Source organism: Carassius auratus, chromosome 16, assembly GCF_003368295.1.
Source record: "Carassius auratus strain Wakin chromosome 16, ASM336829v1, whole genome shotgun sequence".
In the NCBI taxonomy this organism is placed as follows: Eukaryota; Metazoa; Chordata; class Actinopteri; order Cypriniformes; family Cyprinidae; genus Carassius; species Carassius auratus.
Window position 1 is genome coordinate 16576185 of NC_039258.1, and position 25029 is coordinate 16601213.

The window sequence follows — 25029 nt, forward strand, 5'->3', positions numbered from 1 at the left end:
GCGACCTGGAGATATTGTTCTTCCTATCCATGGAGGACCAAGTCTATTTGTCTACTACAAGACTACATAATTGAATTATTAGTAGAGTCGTCAAGGATCTTTATAGTTAGGGACAATTGCCAGAATGGCTGGTTTTCAACATTAAATAAGTATCCAAAATGATATAGGAAGAAAATAAAAGAGTCATATCGCTAAGGCATCAGATGTACTGTATACTGGCAGTACATACAACTATAAAATCATAAAATTATCTATCACAGCAGAGAACTTTAATAAATAATGATAGCCAATTACAAGACTGCTCATGGTCCTTTTGTTAGCTTTTTTTTAGACTAGTCTTTTTTTTTCAGCTTTCCAATATTATTTACATTATAAAGTTTTCCTTTTTATTTATATATATCTATATATATATCTATATATATATATATCTCTATCTTTCTCTCTCTCTCTCTCTCTCTCTCTCTCTCTCTCTCTATATATATATATATATATATATATACAGTGAATGTTATTTAACTGTTTTAGAGGATCTTTGCTCATTTCCAAGGCTATTGCATTGCTGTCTATGGAGGGTCAGAGAGCTCTCGGATTTCATAAAAAATATCTTAATTTGTGTTCCAAAGATGAATGAAGGTCTTACGGGTTTGGAACGAAATGAAGGTCAGTAATTAATGACAGCATTTTCATTTTTGGGTGAACTATCATTTTAATTTGGCAACTTTGTTTTTACATATGTCACACCAATATTTTTGGTAGTTCAAATAGATTGGTATTTTAACATTATGTCTTAATCAAATTTATGGTTAAGCTTATAAGTTGTAAAATATAAAGGCATCCTGTAATAATGAAAACATTGTCTCATTATCATTTACAATGAATTTCTGGCAATCAAAGCTGCTATTTTATTTTTATTAGTCTAGAGATTTGGAGGCAAAGAGGATAAATCAGTGGATCAGTGCTGCTGGCCTAGGTTAAAATCCAACCTTACGTAACTCTTTATTTTAATAAACCAAATTTATAGTATGCCAGCAGATGTATATCAGAAGCAGGACCACATCTGTTTGTTGGATCTTTATTAGATACATTTCTCCTGTAGGCTATTTCATATTAGCCATGACCAAAAGTGGTGGAAAGATAACTAGGGCGAAAATGGATATATTTGATAAAATACAGACTGGTTGGGTCTTACCAAGCCTGGGAGCTCACAGCACTTGTCCCGACTGGCCCATGATGTGCTGCAGACTATGTCAAACATCTGGAGCTGAAACTGTGGACAGGATCATAAGACACACACAAACAAAGCAAATATACAAGGCTGTTGAATAGCATTCACTCATTTAACAACAAATGCAATTGTCATGCATTATAAATCTTATCAACACAAACATTTTATGAAGTCTAAACAAATTGCAGGGGATCACTGTTGAGGATGAACAAAATCTAAATAAGCAGAAACTTTATGCATTTACTAACAGTCGTGCTTGAGATGCGTCTGATTATTTGTTTGGGCTGAATGACGGATTCTAATAGTTTTTCAACTTTTGCACGGTACAAACTCACATTACAACCCCCCCACCAGCATAATTACAAAGACAATTAGTCTCATCAGTGGTGCCGGCAGCCTCTGAGGAGAATAAAATCAGATGCACTCCTACACAATTAGACATAATGATCCACACATTCTGATGGAAAAACCAAAAGGCATAAAGTCTGTATTTAAACTGAGTGCCCATGCTTTGAATTCCTCAAAATCATTATAAGGGTGAATCTGAGACGACGATTGTGCTTTCAAAGGCCTCAGAGTTTCAGACCATCTTTAATAATTATCAGACTCCAAACAAAGACTCCACAGAAACACTCCTCCACTTGTAAACTGAGTTCTTTGTGTCTGTATGAGACAAAAGCTGGTCCTGTTATGGGCACAAATGATTCTTTTAGGCCTGGGTAAGTCTCATCTTTTAGGATTGAGGCTGAATGGCTGTGGTCTTACCGGCGCTGAGTTATCTCTCCTTCCACGTGAGCGGACCATGCGTCCCAGAACCTCCACTCCATCCATGGTGATGTTCCCTGCGGCGTTGATGGATTTCTCTCCCACCGTTTTGCAGTCAATCACAATTTTAGCAGCAGTTTTGCTGATGGCCACATGAAGCTGGGTGAGACAGAAAGTCAACCCTAACATTTAATGATAGATTATAATTATTAAAGCAACAAGATATGCTGCAACGGATGTATTGTATTGTGTCGTTAGATCTGATAATAAACTGCCCAACCATTCGACCATCAAATGAATCATGTGCAAAAATACATTGTGAGTGATATTATAAGGAATTAAGGATTGGTTAAGCTTTTCTGTGTTGTAAATGAGCTCCACAAGCTATCTTTGCAACGATTTCCAAAACGTGGTCAAAAAAACACTGCCACACTTTTTAATTTCATGTAATATTATTGTTCGAATAAACAATTACAGAAATTTTCGAATAAATTATGGCATTTAAGTGAGAGAAACAGAATAACAGCTAAACTGGCATTTACATAACACTGGACTTCTAATAACATTTCTAAAAAATGTCTTCCTCTTCGCTGGAAAATCTTTGATAAATTAATTGCAAGAATAACTTTAATATTATCGATGATATTTGAAATTTCTTATGTATATAATGACTGGATAATACTTCATACATTTGAGACACTTTTTTATTTTTATAATTTTTTAGGTATTTGATGTATATTGATTTCAAGTTATAAAAAAAAAAAAAAAAAAAAAAACCTTAATGTATCAAATATAATATATAATAATACAATTAAGAACAATGCTTAAGAAAAATGCTGTTTTGTCTAAAAGTATTATAGTACAATAGTTTAATTTTAAAAAATCGGTAACACTTTACAAGGTTCCATTTGTTAACTATATTTAATGCATTAACTAACAATGAGAAATACATTTGTTACAGCATTAATCTTTGTTAAAGTTTGTTAATAAAAATACAACTGTTCATTGCTATTTCATGTTAGCCTTTACATTAATTAACTTTTGATCTGAATAATGTATTACTGAATGATGGAATCAACTTTAACTCAGATTAATAAATGCTGTAGAAGTGTTTTTTTATGTTTGTTTATGCTAACTAGTTCACTAATGTTAACAAACTGAACTTTATTGTGTTTTCTAAGCATTATTTCAAAATGTCAGACTTGACGGGGTTAAATATCAAATTCTTAGTTTTCAATTTCAATCTGAGACTTCAAGTGAGTCTTACAGAAACATTCAAGTTCACAAACGCACACCAATATAAAACCAAATCAACCTTGCCGTGTCTACATCCAGTGTCTCTCCTGATTTATTCTCAGTCAGATGAGAGAACTGTAATTGTCCATAACAACCGCAAAACTCAAACAGAACACAGTGTTAGCAAAAGTTCATATTTGTATGTCGAGAGTATATTTCAGTATGAGACAGAACACGTCGCCTGTTAATGGATTTGGGGTCTAAAACTCAATTTTCTCCAGTTCACTGAATGCAATTGTAAGTGTGAGTGTGCTGTCAGACAGGCGGCCTGATAGCAGACTCAGACCAAGCTCATTATTCTGAAATCTCACATTAATGTCAATTATAAAGCATTATAAAGGGAGGCTGATTAATTCTCAGAAATTAAACTTCTCTATCAAGGCGGGAAAAAGTCTGTGAGGTGCTAGACTTGGGTTTTGGCAAATATGGATTTTCATACTGAATATCACTTTCCATCTTCTGAGCGGCAGGTGTTTCTGCGGCGAAAGCCAATTAGATTGCGCCGCTGCAGCAGTGACATGTCCATGTGCTGCATGTGTTGAACCTGACAGTGTTTATGAGAGTGTCTGAACTGGTCTGCTGGTGTGGAACGATTATCTTCTAAGCAGGAGTGGCCGCTGATGGTCACATCTGCCTCCTGATCAGTTTCAGGATAATTCTCTTTCCAACATGATGAACTGGCGCATTTCACACAGCAGGCTGTCGCCAATTTAGACATACAGTGATTGTTTGTTAATCTGTATTTTTGGCTTGTATGGTAGTACAAGCTAATATTATCTGTTGGGGTATGTGTTTTTGTGTGCATTGTTTAATAATACTTAACAACAATTAGATTTAATAATATAACAATATAATATAATATAATTAAACAACACAAGACAAAGAAAAACAGCTTAAGAAAACGTTTTTCCCAGCGTTTGCTTGTCCTTTTTTGTCTCTCCTCAACGTTGTTTTATAAGCAGATCAGTGGCGTCTCTCGTTTTATGGCCTAAGGGACAGACTCAGGCAAGCATTAAAGACAAAGCCCCTTCAGTTCATTTGACGGTCATACTCATAACGCCCCTGGGCAGCTTTTTCAAGTTCTGCAAGTACAGTCCAATCTACTTGAATTGTGACAAAGCGAAATCTGTTTAATTGTTTGTCAAGATCACATTTAAATAACAATTCAAAATCGGACCAAAAAAAAACAAAAAAACAAGCAAACAAAACAAAAACAACAAAACAAAAGGAAACAAAACAAACAAAGCAAAAAACAAGCAAACAAAACAAAAACAACGAAACAAAAGGAAACAAAACAAACAAACAAAGCAAAACAAAAATTCACACTGAATGAATGAATGAATGAACGAATGAATCAGTTCTTGTTGTAGATGTAGAAAACATCTCCAAAGCTAGTATGTGACAAAAGAACATTATGAATGTGATTACACATAATTGATCACATATAACATTATATTTCTTCATGACGTATGCTGTTTATGAACAAGTGTTGTCAGAGTAGCCATGTTTCACTCAGTTTTAAAGTGCGTGTGTCAGCACTTCCTCCAAATGTATTCTACACAGTTCTAACCTTGATTTAAAATGCACACAAGAGCATAAAAGTACAGAACACTTCCAAATAACTTCCATAAGATAAGATGCAGCATCCACATGACTTCCTCTCACGACCTTACAAAATTACAACCTTTGAGCACTGGTTTTAGAAAGTGTGGAATAAGTCATGGTCCAGAGGAATGAGCTGTTTTTTATTTTATTTTTTTTAATAGAGGGCCGACGAGAGTCCTAGACCCTCTGAGCTCTTCCAAGTTGGGGGCTTTATTTAAAAGCTGTCATAACTACTAAAGCCAACTGTGCGTTACTTGGGGTCAGTGGTATTGAGGACAGCGACTGCCGTGCAAAAAGTGTTTACGTTATGGAAATCAGATTGAGCTGTGGCCAGACAAACTCTCAGCTTTAGCCACAAGCCCCGAATACGGATCTCATTAGCAACTACAAAATGAAACCATGCCAACTCAATGCTGTTGCGGAGCTCTATAAAGCAGATTATATTGGTTTGGGCGCTGAACGCTGACTTGAATACAAATAGAGATAAATGAATGTAGCGTGTGTTAGTTTGCGTTTATCGCTCTGTTAAACACTGTATCTGGGACATCCTAAAATAATGGAGATGTTCTGATTTACACAATGCTGAAAGTTTTGGATTTAATTCAGTTTTCTCCCATAAAAGTGATGGTTAATGTTTATTTTGACATTATTACACATCATAACTGATCATTTGTTATTTGTTTAATAATTTTATCTGGTTTTATTCCCCAAATGAAGAAAGAGATTTCTGAGATTCTAAGAGTCAGTATCATCTAAAAACACACTTATTAATAAAAATAAATAATTAAATAAAAATGAAGCACTGTAACAGTACACTTAAAAACAACCCAAGTGGGGTGTAATGTGGAAGAACCCAGCGGTTTGAGTTAAATGTTTGATATGTTTTTATTTATCTCAAAATTACTATATTTCTTGCTTAAAATGAACCCAAGGTAAGCTGGAAATTAAGATTTATTATTTTGTTTAATAAATTAACATTTAGCAATATGTATAATAAATAATAATTACAAAAACTTGTATTAAATAGCTTATTAATACGCTCACCTTTTGATTATTACCTATGCCTCTAGTAATTAAGTATCTTAAGTTTTAATTTCCAACTTATTTTGGGTTCATTTTAAGACAGAGAAATGTATTTTTACATTAAAATATAAAATTACCAGTAACATTTTTAAACAAAAAGATGTAAATAAGTAATAATGTAATTAATAAAATTAATTACCAAAAATTAACATGATTCATTTCTAAAACATAGAGGGAAAATTCACTATATGCACATTTAAACTTCTTACACTGTACCTAAAAGAACTTTTCTAGAATGCTTTTGTATTATCAAAACTATTGAATGAACGATACAAAAGGAGAAATTCTTCAATGAAAGTGTCCAAATCCTGCTTATTCCCCACCATTTAGATGAGACAGGCAGAGATATATTTATTAATTCAGGATCCGGAGCGGAGACGGTTCTGAAGTAATCTGTATTACTCACAGACTCTAATCTTGACGAGCTCTGCCAAGAGGGATTACCCTACAAACACATCATAAGTGATGTCAGGAGAATACTCGCTCATAAACACACACGCCACTGCATCAAAGGCTGCGGACGGCTTGTCATGCACTCAAAGGTAGAACACACTTGGCAGAAAAAGGGAATTATAACCAGACAAGCAACACACAGAGCCTTGGAATACATCAGACAGCCTCTCAAAACTACTGGAGGGCGGAAGAGTGATAGAGAGCTCTTCGCCAGCACAGATGTGAAGAAAGAATACAGAAAACGAACAGGACAGGGCTATCATAAGCCATTTTCATACTGTCAGGACTCTGTAGTGCATGCCCTGGGTGAAATAATATAATGTGTGAATACATTATGTTTTTGTCTTTTAGTTTAAACTTTAATTAATTTAGCTGAAATTAAGTTAATATAAAAGTGTATTTAAATACCTACTGTTTTTTTCCCCCAAAAGAAGTGTGAGATCAAACGATAATTGGCAGATTGAACAAAATGTATAGAATTTAAAATGCAAAGATGAAATCTGAAGGTCAGAAAGCATCAGAAGTCCGAAGATTTTAGCATGGTGATCAGGGCCGGCCCGAGGCATAAGCGAACTAAGCGGCTGCTTTTTTTTTTTTTTTTTTTTACAATTAAATAACTTAAAAAGTCATATAAATTAATGAATGAATGAATAATGAACAAATAAATGAATAATTCAAAACAAAAAAAAATCGTATTTCCCGACAACTGCTGCTGTGTCTGCTAGCGTTTGAGTCATGCGCAATTGCGCATAGACACCTCGCGTGCATTGACAATTCGCGCAAGTGCGCGTCACTGTAATAAATGATAAGCCATGTCACAAAAAGGATGTATCCCTCTGGCGCCGAAAAGAGAAAGAAGAAAAGGACATAAAGTTGGCTTGTCGTTGGACGTTCGAGAGTCTCAAATTTAGGGACCGTCTCTAAAGTTACATGCGATATTGGTATACACTTTTCTAACGTCAGTAGCATTTAAGGAGAATGACTTACAGTCATAAAAACAACTGTAATTGTTCATCTAGGTGTCAGCTATAATGCACAATTAAATATAATTGACTGAACTATTTATGTTTTACAGTAACTAACCAAATAGCTGCTTAAACATTATGAATCTACTGTAATTTGGAAAAATTTCAATTTCATGTGACATGAAATTATCTTGTGCCCAAACTTGTACATAATCAGGTGAGAATGAGGCAAAACAGAAAGCCAAAATATCCAAAAAACATCAGTGATATTTGGTTCTGACAGTCAAGGCAAAACTATAAAGAAAATGCGGTAACTTTACAAATTAAAATTTGTGTATTCAGCTGTATTTGGTCATTTGGTACATGAATGGTTATAGTATGAATGAACAAACTTTGGTTGCTATAATTCAAGCGTTTCCAAAGTCCAGCTTAAATCATGACTTTCCTGACAAGAAAGAGAAAACCTCAGCCATGAGACTGAAACACAAATGACTGTATAGTTTCTGTAATCATAGTCAAAGCTGGATCATAAATGGAAGACAGACTGACCTTATGGAAACTGCCATAGAAAATCTTCTTAATTTCACTTCCTTCGAAAGTCACCGTTTGAAATTCTCCCTTGTAGTCGTAATTGAAAAAGGTTAATGTTTTCCCTCCGTCTGAAGAGAGACAAAAAACATTAGACTCAAGGGTTTTAGATCTTTTAAGTCAGTGGTTCTCGACTGGTTTTGTTTCAGGACTAAGATTTTACATTGGACATCAAATGTAGGCAGTCAAACATACACTCCATATGTGCAAGCCTTTCTGGATTAGGAAAACTGTCCATTTTGGTTTTGATTTCAGTGGTTTCATGCTCTCGCCAGCCAAAGTTTCACTGCAGAAAATGCATTTTGATCAGCACAAACCCTGTTTATTCCATTTTTATTTCCATGCATTAATGATTGCATTTTCTTTTATCTTGTGTATTTTTTGTACATGGTTTTTAAGAATACACTGGTATTATTTTTTTATTAAGTTTATTAGACACTAAGCTTTTTACACCTGTAACAAATAAATTGCAATGTGTTTTCTACAACCTTATAAAAGCAGATCATCCCATGTTTTTTGCTAGTATAATTGTTCATGATTATATTGGTTTATTAGCAGTGTTACAACCCACCAGTTGAGAACCACTGTTTGATGAACATATAATTAATCAAAAGGAATAATATATATTATTGTAGAAAGTTTTATTATTAAACCATTATTATTATTATTATTATTTATTATTTTTTTTTATTAAGATTAATGAAAATTAATGAAATATTTTATGTTAGGCCTGCATAGGGGCATAAAGCAAAAAAAGTAATACTCACTATCCAGGATAATGCCCACAAGTGGCTCATTGTTTTTGTCAAGGATTTCCCACAATGCAAAAGGTTCCTGAGGAGTTTCAGGCAGTATGCGGAAAAGCATTGATATAGTGTAGTCAGAGGGAAGGCCTTCGGGATGTAGATACCTGTCAACATAAATCATACATTTGCAAACTCCTTCACATCATGTTTGAAATAATAAACTGAAATGCTCTGTCACTTTTTAAAGTTTTTTTTTTTTTTTTGAGGGTTTTGAGTAGCCCCACACCTGATATGGGAAAGGAAAGAGAATACCATGGAAGAGAAAGATATTATGGCCACAAATTAAGACTCTTCCCCCATTTTAGAAAAATAGTTCACCTAAAACAGAAATAATCAAATGTGACAACAAATGAATAAGACAGATTTTTTTTAAGCATGACATTTATAGGATCAAATTTAGATTATTTGATTCATTAAAATTTGGCATCAGACTATTGTGAATAGTTTATATATATATATATATATATATATATATGTATATATATATATATATATATATATATATGTATATATATATATATGTATATATATATATATATATATATATATATATATATATATTTAGATCTAAATTTGTGTGGCATCAGACTATTTGATGGCTTGTTTTTTTGTTTTTTGTTTTTTTGTCTTGACATTCATATTGTGACTCATTTTTAAGACTTTTCATTTCAGTTTTTTAATCATTACATTTTTAGAGAGTTAAGAAAATAAAAATACAGATAAACCACTCATAACTTCTCAACAAGAGCAAAAAACGTCAAATATATTTATATTTCTTATCCCCCTTTAGCCATTCCAATGCAACCCACATGGGACAAATGAATCAGACAAATCAGTGTGAAATATAGCACAACAATGGCACATAAGTGTAATAAACCAAAAGAAATTTCACAACCAGTAAAACAGATCTTCTGCTACACAAGCACTCTCCTCTGAAGAACAAATGTGAACTGTATCCAGAGTGCTGCCATTACCTCGTGAGTCTTTGGCCTTTCTCATAATCACAGATGAGATTATCATAATAACAGTGTTGTAGTAATTCCCAGCTGCCTGAGTGCGAGTTAAAGCGAGGCTGCGGTTTGCGAGATTTACAGGAGAGGAGACCCTTGCGCTGAAACCCTCCACTGTAATAACAACATTCCCCCGAGCGCAGGAAAGTGAAGCCTAATCTAAATATTATCACATGCTAGACAGGAGGAGGAGGGTCAGTGCTCCGGGATCAGGCACAGAAGACCGATCGCTCTTTATTTTGCATTTAAGTGTAGGGCTAATCTGTTCCTGCTCACTAAAACCACTTCATTTAGAATCCATTAAACTACATCTGTATTATGGTTTTGATTTGACAGGTGACATATTACAGATTTTTCTCATTTCAGAGAGTTTCAGTTGAGCATGCTGTTACGCTTTCATACATATAAACAGTTAACAAACACACACACACACACACACACACCTGGTAGGCTGAGAGACGAGCGCGTCCTTGTGCAACCGATAGCAGGGGTAGCTGTTGAAAGTCCCAGGCTCCATTGAGACACCTTGCACACTGCTGTAGTGCTTCTCCACCAAACCAAACATCTCCATCATACGGAAGCCTGCAAAGGACAACGGATAAACCTGAAGTATGCTGATCTAACAAAACTGTACCATTAAAATACTAGTTTACTGCTCATTTATAATTAGTATGGTAATTGTTAAGTTTAGGTATTAGGGATGTAGAAGGTGGTCTTGCAGAACGTGCACTTTATAAGTATTAATAAACAGCCTATATGTTATTAATAGGCATGCTAATAAGCAACTAGGTAATAGTAAGAATTTGTCACTATACTAAAGTGTTTTTGAACAAAGTCTGTTATGCTCAGCAAGGCTGCATTCGTTTGATCAAAAATACAGTGTAAAAACAATAGTAAATTTGTAAAATATTATATAGATAACAGTTTTCTATTTTTCTATATGTTTTAAAACATCATTTCTTCCTGTAATTACTCCAGTGTCACATGATCCTCCAGAAATCATTCTAATATGCTGATTTGGTGCTCATGAAACATTATTATCAAAAGTCAAAATAGCTGGAAAACAGAAGCGAAATATTTTTGTGCAAACCATTAAATATTTAGAAACTGATCTGAGAACAACTATTTTAACAGTATTAAATGTTCTTATTACTTTTGAACAATTTAATTCATTTTTTTTCTGAATAAAATAAATAAATAGAATTCTTAAAATAAATAAAAATCGTAATAATAATAAAACATCAATAAAAATCTTACAGGCCTCAAACATTTAGTGAGTAATTTATGTACATCAGATTTTAGGTCATTAATAAATAAAAAAATAAAAAATGTAAATGTGAAATGAGAAAGAAGTGATTTATTCAGTGGCCTGTACTGTGATGTCTTAAAGTGTTATAATACTTTCCTATGGCAGATTTCAATATTATACACTAGATTATAAATATTACAAATATATTACTTATTAATATAGTTTATATCATACAAAATAATAAAAAAAAAATTTATATAAAAAAAGCTTATCATTTCCCTAGTGTAAACAGTATCTATGGCAAAAACTTGATTGAAACAGCAACAATTCAAGCAACAGTATGTTTGTCTGTCTAATGAAAGACAGGCCATGTGAAAAGCAGTTTTTTCTTTCTTCCAGATCTAGATTATGGTGTGAATAATAACATGACCCTCTGGTCCTAATTAAGTAAAGGGGTTGTTAAATACTGACAGTGGATGAATAGATCTAATTCTTCAAATAAATCCTTAGATCCTCTCCTCCTACCCAGCAATGATGGAGAGGTTAGTGTGAACCAGCAGCATTTATTGTTGTCTTACCAGCTAAAGTGTTCCCGCTCATTAACATCGAGGGGCAAGCTGTAAAAGAAAATAGAACAGAGTGTAAAACCTATCAATTCCCCAAGAACAAAGTGATTTTTGGATATTATAGGTTACATAATGATGCATTTAAATATATATTTTTCTGTTCAGAGACCATTTTCAAACTTACAACTTTTATTTTAGACTTGACGTAAACTCACAAGGGATGATTTCAGAGAACGGAAGAGCGAAGAACTTAAATTAATCCAAAAGTAATTACCCTGCAATCTTAAAAGTCTTCCAACTTTATTCATCCTTTAAGAATATTGCAAGTCGTTGCTAACCTATCTTCCTCTGAGTCAAATGTTGACTAACAAACATGCCAAAGACACTGGTCAATCGTATTGTTTAGTGGGCATTATTTAAAAATAAAATAGTTTGACCAAATTAGAGTATTCCAGAGGTTTGTGGAGTCATTTAATAATGAATGTTATCAATAGCATTGTGACGTACTAACATATTGAAATAGCAACCTTATTTCATCATTTAAAACACACTTGTTATTGCTAATCCATCAACTTCTGAACTTTTTGACAGTATAATTAATTTTAAAGTTGCAATGAAATCTTTTCTTGCATACTGTGACATACATTCAAGTGTAACATTATCAACAGAGAAAAAATATGTGCTTGGACTTGGTTCTAAATATTGACTGTGGATTTTGCTCTCAAAACTGGGAGAGTTGAATGCATTGATTTAATGTAGTCTGGCCAGCAACAATCCAGAAATACTTTGATTCAAAAGTTTATAAATTTGATTGGTCTCAAACTGACTTGACTTGTCATCGTTAGTATATGGTGATAGCAAACATGATATGAAACACTGATTTATTGGAAATGAGTGTTTCAAACACAATAAAATGTCTTGAAAGTATAACATTACTTGTTCAAGACAGTTCTGGTTCTGGTTTCTGATTGGTCAAAATACCATCCTTGCTATTCTCAAATACAGACAGTGTTCTGTGAAATCAGGGACTTTATCCTCTAGCACAAGAATGTCACTTCATTCAACAAAATCAATGACAATCGGCGTCCTTAAAATACTTATTGTGTAGCATGTCTAAGCATATTAAAACTAGCAAGTTCTCTACCACATGTCACAGCAAACTGCAAGAGGAAGTTTCTGTGGATTCTCAAAGGGACGTACTGGCAGTCGCAGCCTCACAAACAAAAGTTATGAGCTGTTCTTCAATTTTCTTGAAGGCATCCAGATCGTCCACAAAGAACACATGTCTCTCGCTTGGTTTGCTGGCAATGTTCACCAGCTCCCCGTAGTCAGCATCAGCGAAGCCAATGGCAAAGATGATGTAGCCTACGGTGAAACAAGAAAGCATTACTTTTATTACAGCCTTTAAAGTTCTATTTTTAACAGAAACAACCAAACCACAAGACAGGCGGTGTTTTTCTACAGCTGCTGTTTATTATGCTCATTTTTAGATTAGAGTCGCTCACCCTCCATCTGCATCTCCTTCGAGATCTTGTTGACATCATCTTGAGATCGCCCATCCGTGAGCACCACCAGCACTTTAGGAATGCCTCTCCTTACGCCCGCGTCCTCAGCAAAGATGGCCTCCTTCACATGCTTAATGGCGCGACCTGAATCAAGAGTCATAAACAGACTGTCTCATGCCAGGAGCAGGATTTACACCACTTCACGGACTCTGGGATGCCAAAAAGTGATGGATTTAACAGGAACTTGCATCCTGACAGAGTGATTTGCATTTGCCAGAGACACATATTATCTTGAAACTTTATGCCAGTACCTGCAGAGAGCTGGAAGGACGACCAATGAGGTGAAAGAACAAAAAGAAAGAACTTGACAAGAAATAATTATTGAAAGGTGCGAATTCATAAACGATTTCCTGGAAATGGTGTGAAAATGACGCTGCTATATGACGGGTGGTTTCTGATTCATTGTGTTTTTACAGTCTAAAAAAAAAGAAAAAAAAATTAAGCAAAGCAGAAAAAGCCATGACTGATCGTATGATTCTGCCAGGACACTATGAGCTTGTTAAAGTTTGGCTTTGTGGTACGTCTTCTCAATTAAGTGTTTGCTCGTGATTAGGGGAAAGGAGTTGGTTGGCTAGAAGAGTTGGCAGACAAAGAGTACATTTCTGGTAAAAATTTGTATTAGGAGAAATAACCTCTGAATGTTAGCCCTGTTGAGCCACTCAGATTTAATATGCTAATTCAAAAGTAAAATTTCCTTCAATGTTTTCCTTTTAATTCTTATATTTTATATATCTCTATATATACTATATCTTTTTTTCTGTATAAAAACAACTGTTTATTGTGCACATACATTTTGGAGCCTGCAAAAAATTATACAACCTATACAACCTGACAAACCAAATTTATGAAAAGAGTGGGAGAGGGAACGTTCCCCTAGTTGTCATTTAATTACTTAAAATGGCTTAAAAATAAATACAAATGTAAATATTTCATTAATATTATTATTTTCCATTCCATTATCCATTATTTTCCATTCCATTTTGTCATTAATTAACAAATTAATTTTATTTTGTGTGTGCTTTACAAAAGCACATACACTTTCATTTACACCTAGTTGGGTTACGGAAATTGTGCGAGCCAACGCCAGTCTCACCTACTATTTTTAAGCTCACAAAGTGCCAAGTATTTAGCACAGAGCAAAGCAAAGTCAGACCTCTGATCAAATGAATTTTCCCGTGACGCGTCCCAGCCGTCACTCCCAGCAGACCTGAACTATGGGATCTAACAAGCTGCACTGCCCCATTTCAATATTTTACCATTATTACTAACTTGGCACTGCAGCTGCGAGACATCAGCCGGGCTGCTCATTTCTAATTTGCATCTCTAATCTCGCAGAAACGTCTCAGGTTCCCCTGGATCAGCGAGTATTAGACAAAATCCCCTTACAAACCTGCACTCTGAATAAAATATGGACGGGTGTCTGAGATGCTGCACTTTGGCGATATATTTTGACGGACTGAACAAGGGGACCCTGTGGCCATGCCTGACTGACTCCTGAAGCTGCCTGTTTCTCTGTCTGGCTTTTCTTCAGCCCCTGTCAGAAGGAGACAAATGACAAACGAAAGAAGCAGACGGCAGCACCGTGTGAAGTGGGAGTTATTTTGTTTTAAAATAACAGGTGAGAACAAAAGAATTTCGACTGCAGATTGGAGTTGTGGCTAACTGTGGCCCCGAGTTGACGGGGGCGAAAGCACTGCTGTTTGACGGACAGATGAACAAGACATCATGACTGCAGCATCAGTCAAAGTGGGCACTGACTGTTCATTTGTGTTTGTGAGCTTCAGCTGATACTTTTCATTCTAAACCGACTTGTTAGAGAGGAGACTAGCGTGTACAAATCAACTAGAACCCTCACATATGACTTTCTTCTGAGGAACAAAAATGTATACAACTTGACATAAATAAATAGATGCTGTGTGTGTGTGTGTGTGTGTGTATATAGACAGACAGACAGATATAGTTATTTCTTATGATTGTCTGAGAGACTTCTCCAGCAGTGTGATATTGTAGTGATAACAGAACTCCAACCATTTCACCGTTTGTATCACTCTGCTTGCAGGACTTCTGACCGCGATTTTCATGGAGGACTCCCAAATCCACTACAATTTTATAAATAATACTGCTTTTGTGTCATGGAATGTAGTCTTTTTAGGCAAGAACGCAGTGGTTTGGACTTTAAATATGCACTTTGTTAATAAAGCAGGGCTCTAGACTCATTCTTCCCACTGTTCGTTCTTTTGTGACTAACTTTATTTATTTTATTTTGTTTTTTTTTGCCACAACATGAGATTAATCAATGCATGCTGATGAATTGTATCACAGTTTATAGTTATATGGTAACTCAAGTGTACAGCATTCAACCCGTTCTTTTTCAACATTATTATTTGTGATTTGAATCTTGTGAACAGAAATGTATCTTGTGCTGTGTTTATAAGCCGAGCTTTGTGCGCTTTCGCAAATCAAATATGTGATCTTAGTGTCATATTTTACAAGAAAAGAGAATTGTCTATATGCTTATATAAGTTATATCTATACACCTTTCACTTTTTAAGACTAAAGCAAAAGATGAATTCATTGTTATACTTAATTAAAAAGCACAACAACAATAAAAAAGTAGGCTTCAACGACAAACTAGCTTACATAACATTTATTAACAAAAACTAATCAGATGAGGCATGGCATACTCCACAAGCTATATTATATAATGACTAATGAATTACAGTATGTTAAGCAAACACTGACGGATCAAATAAATACAAATATTAAAGAAAGCCTCCATAGCGTAACGTGAGGTAATCAGCAAAGATAACAAGCTTTTCAAAACGAAAACAAAAAGAGAAGTAAAACTAAACTGGCTGTCAGTGGCAGACCTTGCATGTTTTTTTCGACAAGAATACCAACATGTTCAGAGCTACTCTCTTCATGTGATCAGTGAATTCTGACTCCTGCTAGAATGTGCCATGGCTCTGCAAAGCGCGCTGTATGTAACAGATGCTTTGGAGCAGCGCAGACCATGCACTCACACAAATGCCACCACGTCAAATTTTAACTCGCACATTCTCAAAAAAATGTCGCAGTCTAGAGCCCTGTAAAGATAACATATATTTGAAAAACCCTCACTTTGGCCAAATATTCCTGAATATGCCACTGGCTCTGATGTCTCTATAGTAATATACTTATATATTATTTGTTCCAGAGCAAATACCTTTGGCTGAGAGTAATGTCTAAAGATCTATTTTACATACCTTGTAAGACAGCCAGCCAGGGCTTAATTTGTACCAGAAACAAGCCGGATCCGAATTTGTCCGCGAAAAATAACTAAATTTGGTACTCAGAGGGTGATTTATATGCGCACACTTTGGACGTGATTGTGAGTGCACAGAAACCCCCCTCTGGAGCAGCGAGTATTGAATGGTTTAAACTTAAAAAGATGTGGAAATGATACAGTTTTGTGATGATGCAACAATAACTCGAATTCTGTCAACTGTCCCGAAACCTGAGCGAAAGTCTTGTATCGCAGCGTGCAGTAGTGCAGACGAGGTACGCTGTTGTGAAGCCGCTTTGAGAGTGAGAGAGAGAAGACGCAAAACAGCTGAATCACTCATGCTGTTTTCAAATGACTGATTTAATCTGATAGTTTGTGTGGATTTATTTACTCATACATGCTCTATTGAATAAATGTTTGCAGGAATTTTCCTCATTATACACTCGAAATCTGATTAAACATAATTCTATTATACAGAGATTTGAGGGGAAAAAAAATGGATTTTTCCCAAACTTTTCCAGGCCTGGAAATTGCTGTTTTTAAAATGTAATTATTTTATTTTTTCATGACCGTAAGTAGATGCACGCTGCTAATCACATAAGCTGGTCCTCCATTGAGCGAATGCTCCGTTACCTCTCCAGATCCGTCACCTCACTTTGTTCTGAGACCTCGCAATTTAGAAATTAAGCACTATAACCACAAAATGCAATAAGCAGAGCTGTCATCCAAAATCACCCTTAACAGATGACAGTATGACAAAGATATCGCTTTCGTCAGCGGACATTCAAACTAATGTTTTATTGTGAATATGAGATCGAACTGAAGAATGAATGCTGTATCAGATGCAGGTAATCACACTTTCTCAGTCCATCTTAATATCTCACAATACAGTAATAAAATAAGTATTTAATGAAGCAACTCAGCTTTCCTTCGTTACTAGTTCTGAAGTGACGTTTTTCGAATTAGTAACAGATTTGGGCTCAGCTGTTAAACTGTCAAACTGAGATTTTTGTATCCGTGGCGGACGAAAGTACTTTCGCACAAAAGAGAGATTTTAAAGAAACTCCATTGTTTTTTCTAATGTATTTACACAATCATGCCATCGAACTGTTGTATTAACGCAATATCACTCTCATAGCTATGTGATACATCAGCAAATCACAGCCGTGCTGATATGCAGCCATATTGCACTGCTACTCGTGTGATATTGTTCATAAATAGCTCTTATATCTCTTTTAGATACAAAGACAATTCATATTTAAATAAGAAATATAAACAATTATAAATGTATAATTGTATAATTGCTTACTATTAATAAATAACATTAACATAAAAACTAATGTAAAACGATCTTTCAAAAATGTAATTTTGTGTTCCACACATACACATATGGAATCACATAAGAGTAAATAATTACATTATTAATTATTCCTTTAATAAACTATAGAGAGAATATGTGGGTTAGGGTCATGCCATAGGCCAAATTTTTTTTACCATACCATCAGGTAAAACTGAAAAAAAGAAAATCTGCAAACTATGAACATCAAAACAACATCATCCCATTTAAATATCTTCCACCAAAGTAATTTCAGAGAACCATACAGACCCTGTTAGTACTCAGAACTGACTTCTTCTTCTTCTTTTCTGAGTTTAAACACATTGAATGAGGCCAATCACTTTGATCCTCACCTCATCCTCTGCATATGAATGTATGAAAATGCAGGCAAGGGATTAGCCCTAATACCCTCTAAAAATAAGTCATGCTCATGTTTCAAATGAGCAGCCCGGTAAAGCCGGGATGGATAAATGCACTGGGCTCTTAATGCCCGGATCACACATGTCCACAGACATGTATCTGCTCTCACCAATGAAGCACAGCAACTGACGGGGGGCTCATTGCCATGGAGAATATGCCTTGTACGGGGACGTTTACGTGTGTGAGGACACAGCAGGGTGGGGGCTGCTGTTCCTTCACTGTGTGGAATGAAAGGTGTTTCATTTTAAAACAAAGACTCACAGCAAGACAGCATGAACACAAGCGCAGGGACACACCATGCTGCTCTGCTGCTCACTGAGATGGAGCTGTGCTGCTTTTCAAACTTCTACTGTGAAGTTCTTGGTCTAAGTCTTCTTAAACAGAACATTAATAAAGAATTTCTATCAAAAGTATTATGAATAAATCTGGACACCTATTACAAGACCAGCATGAATTTCCAAAATGGTAGAGCAGAACTTGGTTTGTATAATGTGATCTAGATATAATGTGGTCCAGATCTATCTTCTGGATTAGCATACTGTTCACCAGGAAACCATTATGGCTATTAGAGAAGAACTTGAATATTTGTCTCCTTGGCTTTGACTGTTTAAAGGACAATTTTCAAAAAAATATAAAAAATAAAATCAATTCTGTTTACTATTATGACAGAATGAGCCAATGACAGAATAAGTGATAGAATGACCAATAGAATGAGCGAAAGATAATGAATGGCAGAATGAGTAAACAATAGAATGAATGAATAATAAAATCAGAGGATGAACAGACAGATGATAGATAGATAGATAGATAGATAGATAGATAGATAGTAGAATGGTTGTGTGCACAGAGATCTTTGAGGAGATTGTTTTCCATCACAAGAGCAGCTGTCATTGTGTTTAATTCGGTCTGAGGATTGAGATACATGCCTGTCTTGGTGTTTCCTCCCTTGTAGGTGATGCGCTGCACGGCGTCCAGCAGAACCTCCTTATCGCTGTAGGAGCTGAGCTTGAACTCGGTTCTGGCGTCATCACTGAACTGAACAATGGCCACCTGTCAGTCGTAGAAAGTAAGTTAGGAGCCATGTTTGAAAACAACAGTACATCAATGTCAGAAAGTATTTCCCCCTAGAATTGATTTTAAATTCAGAAATTGGCATTTCTGTAACATTTCTAGAGGCATACTATATATATTTTTTTTACATTATTTAATACTGTTTAATTCATTATATTTATATTGTATTATATTATAACATAAATTCTCTATTTAATATATTTTAAAATGTAACTCCTGCGATGCATTTCCAGCATAATTACTCCAGTCTTCAGTGTCACATGATCCTTCAAAATGCATTCTAATATGCTAATTTGGTGCTCAAGAAACATATCTTGTTTTTACTTCATATTTTTGTGTAAACTGTGATAATATTATTTTTGTGATAATATCTTTGATGGATTTCAGTTTTAAAAGAACAGCATTTATTTGAAGAGAGAGAGAGAGAAATTGACTATGGAGGCCTTTTCCCACCAGATTTAAATAATGGAGTATTTTTGTTTCAAACCTGGTTCATTTTTGACGCATAAGTGTTTTTCTGTGTCACATAGTGGATTGCTTAAACCTAAAACCTTGTGATTACCAGCTCAGATCTTTAACCACTAGGCCACACTCTAAAAAAGAGAGAGACAAAAGCCATGTCATCATGCATAAGAGTTTGCTGATGTTGAACCAGTCTGAGCCAAGTCAAACTTATCTACATGGCCTACAGCAGACGCCAGAATGCAAACATCTGTGTGTAAAAGAAGATGTTTTATCCGTGCCATGTTCCTCTGTTTACTTTAGCTCCTGCCCTTGAAAGTGCTTATTCCCCAGTTTTCACATATCTTGTAGTAGGTCCACCGCTGTGATCCCTAAAGCTGCTGATGGGGTGTGATGAAGATCTTCTGAATCCTGGACAGACAAGTCTAGACAAAGGCTATTATTATCAAATGTTCTCTCAGGCTACTGGGTTAAATGTTTGGTAGTGTGGTCTCTAGCCCAGAATAGCTATTCCCATGATGCCTCAGTCCAAAAAATGATCTTTTGAGAGAAGGAAAAACAACAACTTTTTGAAGCAAACCAGACATTACATGTCTTTTATTTATTTTTTTCAAAAACAGATCTTTTCAATCTGCAAGTTTTTTTTTTTTTATGCTAAGTGTGTACTTGTAGTGTACGTATAGTAGTGTGGATAACTAGTGAATTATTGTGATGTTTTTATCAGGTGTTTGAACTCCCATTTTGACGGCACCCATTCACTGCAGGACATCCATTATTAAGCAAGTGATGTAAACCTAATTTTTTCTGATGAAGAAAGAAACTCTTTTACATTTGGATGGGTAAATTGTAAGCAAATTTAGATTTTTGGGTAAACTATTCTTTTAAGTAAACTCTTAAACATTAAGTATATAATTCCTGTTATAAGTAATTGTGCCCTCAAAAAACAGTCAGTTTGCTTTGTGTTGACAAAATGACACTTACAATTTTGCTTTTAGCTTAGCATGATAGTCTGTTTTTTTAATTTAAAAAAATGTAGAAATGTTATACAATGTAAACAAATAAGAACAATATAAAGCAGACAGAATTTGACAAATAGTTCAAGTGCAGCATACCTGTGTTCCCTCGGGGCCAATCACGTCAAGTGCACCAGTTGTGCTGTACAGGAATCGGATAATCTTCTGAAAGTTGTCATCTCCGATACTCCAGGAGCCATCTACAAGGAAGGCAAGGTCTGCCTTGGCTGCCTTGCAAACTGAGAGAGAAAGTTCGAAAACAGAGCAAAAGAGAGAGAGAGAGTGGAAGCAGGTGAAAAATCACCAGCTAAAATAAGAAATTCTCATTACTGTGCAAGCGCTGCAGTACAACAGATGTCAAATGATTCCAAACACTTCCTTTCTCACTGACAGGATCTCCATCACAGCTAGCTGGATAAAACAAGGAGGCTTAATTAATTCCCAGATACCTCTGCAATACTCTGCCAGACTGATGCTTTGCAGGATTTAAGACTAAACACATACACTGTACACTGTCAGTAAGCTGAAAATGTGCTTTATGTACTAACATCTAACTGGTTTTATTCAAGTCAAAATGATTAAGTGACTGAATCAATCTTAATAAATTAGATTATATCAATAAGTGCTAAATGACACATACTTACTATGTAGTTAATTAGTATTACCTCTTTGTGTAATTGTACGGTCACATTGTCACCTTAAAATAAAGGCATAAACTCAATCGGCTGTCCTGTTAAGTGTCTGGAGCATTTCATGGGTTGGATGAGGCGCTGTTTTGAGTCTGAATGACACTGAACAAGAAACATTGTTTGCGAATAAACTAAAAGAATCAAGTGTTGTGTTCGTAAAGTCTAATTAGTGTAGAAATTGGGATATCTCGTTCAGTTTGTCAATCTCATTCAGAACAAGGAGATAAATGGGTTGTTTCGGTCATGAACAACTCTGTGAATTGTAACAAATTGGTTGAGTGATTCAATGATTCATAGAAAAATGCTCCCTAATAGCCATAGAATGTCAACTACTATTCTTTTAAAGACAAAATCTTTTTTTTTTTTTTCAGCAGGGCACATTAAATTGATAAAAGGTGACATTTTCAATGTTACAAAAGACTTAAAAAAATTTAACAACTGAACTTTTCTATTACTCAAAGGATCAAAAATGCATCACGGTTTCCAAAATGGCTGCTGAAAATTAAATTTGCTTTTAACGTCGAATGAATCAATGATCAAATCTGACTGAATCTTTTAAGTAAACAGACTCATTAGACTCACTGGTATTAATTAAAACCCACCATTTTTTTTACATATTACCATTAAAACAGCAAGTTTGTGAGGCATATCACATTTTCATCCAAGAACTAAATTAAACTCGCATTTTGATTTCTTGAGATACTGATTGTAGCAAATGTTTCTCTTCTTACCATGTGACCTATCCTTTATAAGAGCAATGTGTGACATGCAGATCCATGCATTTAGGTGACTACCCAAACCCCAGAGATAAAGCCATATAAAACAAACATATAAATCTAAAGAAGCATTTAGTTCCAGGGCAAGAAATTATTCCGGTGTTACTTTATGATGCATTAAACACTATAAGCTTTTGGCCAGACAATGAAACCAATATAAAGTTTGAGGGATTTAAAAAGATCCATATAAGAAAGTTAAATAAGTTCTGTGTGCTTTTATCAGATGTGTTGGGGAGACTCAGACATATTTATTGAGTGCAGAGTGGCTCCGAGAATAAGAAAAGGTTAGCTGTCAGCAAAGATGTACGTTAGTGAAAGGTCACACAACACATAGGGATATGGCCAACAAACAGGGAAAAACAATGGCAGACAGGCCAGTTTTTCCCACACTGGTGTCCCACCTTCTTTGGCTGGGGGGATGGTGGGAGGAGGGATGGTGGTGGGTGGTGCGGTCGGTGGCTGGGTGGGTGCTGGAGCTGCAGAAACAACAAAACAATACATAAACCAGAGCAGGGCCTGGCTGTCTTCACCTTATTACACACACAATCGGATTTGGGATCTCAAAGGAAACCCAATTGTAAAAGAAATAGGACACACTGCTCTACTTATGGTGGATCTGTTTCTCAGGCAATGATTGAGTGTATCAAGGGAAGATGTTGTCTGCACTTCATTGGCTGGACATGACCTGTATCACTGAAGTATTACTACAGCCTAATTGACACGCTAACATGTGAGTTATATACAGGTGCTGATCATATAATTAGAATATCATCAAAAAGTTGATTTATTTCACTAATTCCATTAAAAAGTGAAACTTATTTTCCTTCATTTCACACAGACTGATATATTTCAAATGTTTATTTCTTTTAATTTTGATGATTATAACTGACAATAACTACTGACAATATAACTGACTGAGCATGTACAGAACTCGATACTCAAGCGATGTGGATTGTGTGCCTCTCCTCTCTTCCTCCAGACTCTGGGACCCTGTAGCAAAATTAACTTTCATAAGAGAACATAACTTTGGACGCTGACGCTGTCTGTTGTTCAAGAGTGGCTTGACACAAGGAATGCGACCGCTGAAACCCATGTCTTGCATACGTCTGTGTGTAGTGGTTCTTGAAGCACTGACTCCAGTTGCAGTCCATTCTTTGTGAATCTTCCCCACATTTTTGAAGGGGTTTTGTTTCCCAATCCTATCCAGGATGCGGTGTCCCTATTGCTTGTATACTTTTTTCTACCACATCTTTTCCTTCCCTTCGTCTCTCTATTAATGTGCTTGGACACAGAGCTCTGTGAACAGCCAGCCTCTTTTGCAATGACCTTTTGTGTCTTGCCCTCCTTGTGCAAGGTGTCAATGGTCATCTGTTGGACAACTGTCAAGTCATCAGTCTTCCCCATGATTGTGTAGCCTACAGAACTAGACTGAGAGACCATTTAAAGGCTTTGCAGGTGTTTTGAGTTAATTAGCTGATTAGAGTGTGGCACCAGGTGTCTTCAATATTGAACCTTTTCACAATATTCACATTTTCTGAGGTACTGAATTTGGGATTTTCCTTAGTTGTCAGTTATATATATCATCAACATTTAAAGAAATAAACATTTGAAATCTATCAGTCTATGTGTAATGAATTTTAGTTAATATAATAATAAAGATAAATTTTTTGAATGGAATTAGTGAAATAAATCTCTGTTTTTGATGATATTCTAATTATATGACCAGCGCCTGTACACTTAAACTTTTACAGTGTATAATCACCATAAATATGCTCTTAGTTAGTTTTTTCATAAAAATATCTAAATATGTCAAAAAATCTGTCATATATAGTATATATGAACAAAAAGTATGAAGATAAATGTAGCAAAAACTAAAAAGAGTAACAAAAAAAATATTTTAAAATGTTATTACAATTATAAAAAAACACTTTTATTTTAATATATTTTATATATATTTTATTATATCTTCAGTGTCACATGATCCTTCAGAAATCATTAAAATATGTCGATTTGCTGTTAATATCAGTGCTGTAAAGAGTTGTGCTGCTTCTTTGACATAGTATACTTATATATCGGGTGAATTCAGGTAAATTGGGAAAATGTATGCCATTAAGTTGACTGGGAAGAAATGTCCCAATTAACCTGAATACACAATATACAATATAAATGTAAGCATGTTTACTTATATTTATAATTTATTTTATATAATATTTTATACTTAATATACATTTTAAATAATTCATTAAAAGTTACATTTAGATTAGCACGTAAAACAAGACTTATAAATCTTTATAAATTTATAACTTATAAATATAACTTATAAATTTTTCCCAGACAATTAGATTTTCAGCTGTTAAAATCTTATTTTTCTGTTTATGAGTGCTCATGGTCAGTCTCATGGAAGCCAATTTCTGCTACAGAAGAAGAAAACATAAAAAAAAGTAAATGCTGGATTGTAACACCTGTTACAGATCCTAACTGCAAGATTTAAACTCATAATTATGAGAAATAAAAATAGATATGAGAGATGCAATCTCGAAATTGTGAGACATGAAAAGGTCTGAGAAAAACTATATACTGTAAATTCTGTGATAAAAAAAAGCTTAACTTTTTTATTCCATTGCATCTAAGGGCTTCCACACATTGTAGATAACACTGGTGGCAAATAAAAGAATAATCATATCTGCTATCCAAAGATTGTTTTGTCACACAAATCCAACAAACTAAGTCACCTTCAGGTGTTTTATTGGTGCCTTAAAGACTCCAGGGAGGTGTAGTGTCTGACCTAATTTAACACCCCAATAAATCTTATTAGGGACAG

General features: G+C 34.9%; 1 protein-coding gene across 5 annotated transcripts in view; it reads right to left on the reverse strand.

Annotated features, from left to right (window-relative positions):
- LOC113116319 (collagen alpha-1(XIV) chain-like) overlaps window positions 1–25029 on the reverse strand; it is a 109499-nt gene that overhangs the window by 23074 nt on the left and 61396 nt on the right. For all 5 annotated transcript variants that reach the window (XM_026284408.1, XM_026284407.1, XM_026284411.1 and 2 more), the window contains 11 exons: window positions 22610–22684; window positions 20843–20982; window positions 19124–19247; window positions 13117–13260; window positions 12812–12976; window positions 11624–11662; window positions 10240–10378; window positions 8748–8890; window positions 7942–8051; window positions 1991–2149; window positions 1190–1267 (listed from right to left, as the gene is read on the reverse strand). In XM_026284408.1, coding sequence (XP_026140193.1) covers window positions 1190–1267; window positions 1991–2149; window positions 7942–8051; window positions 8748–8890; window positions 10240–10378; window positions 11624–11662; window positions 12812–12976; window positions 13117–13260; window positions 19124–19247; window positions 20843–20982; window positions 22610–22684 — 1316 coding nt within the window. The remainder of the gene's footprint in view (window positions 1–1189; window positions 1268–1990; window positions 2150–7941; window positions 8052–8747; window positions 8891–10239; window positions 10379–11623; window positions 11663–12811; window positions 12977–13116; window positions 13261–19123; window positions 19248–20842; window positions 20983–22609; window positions 22685–25029) is intronic.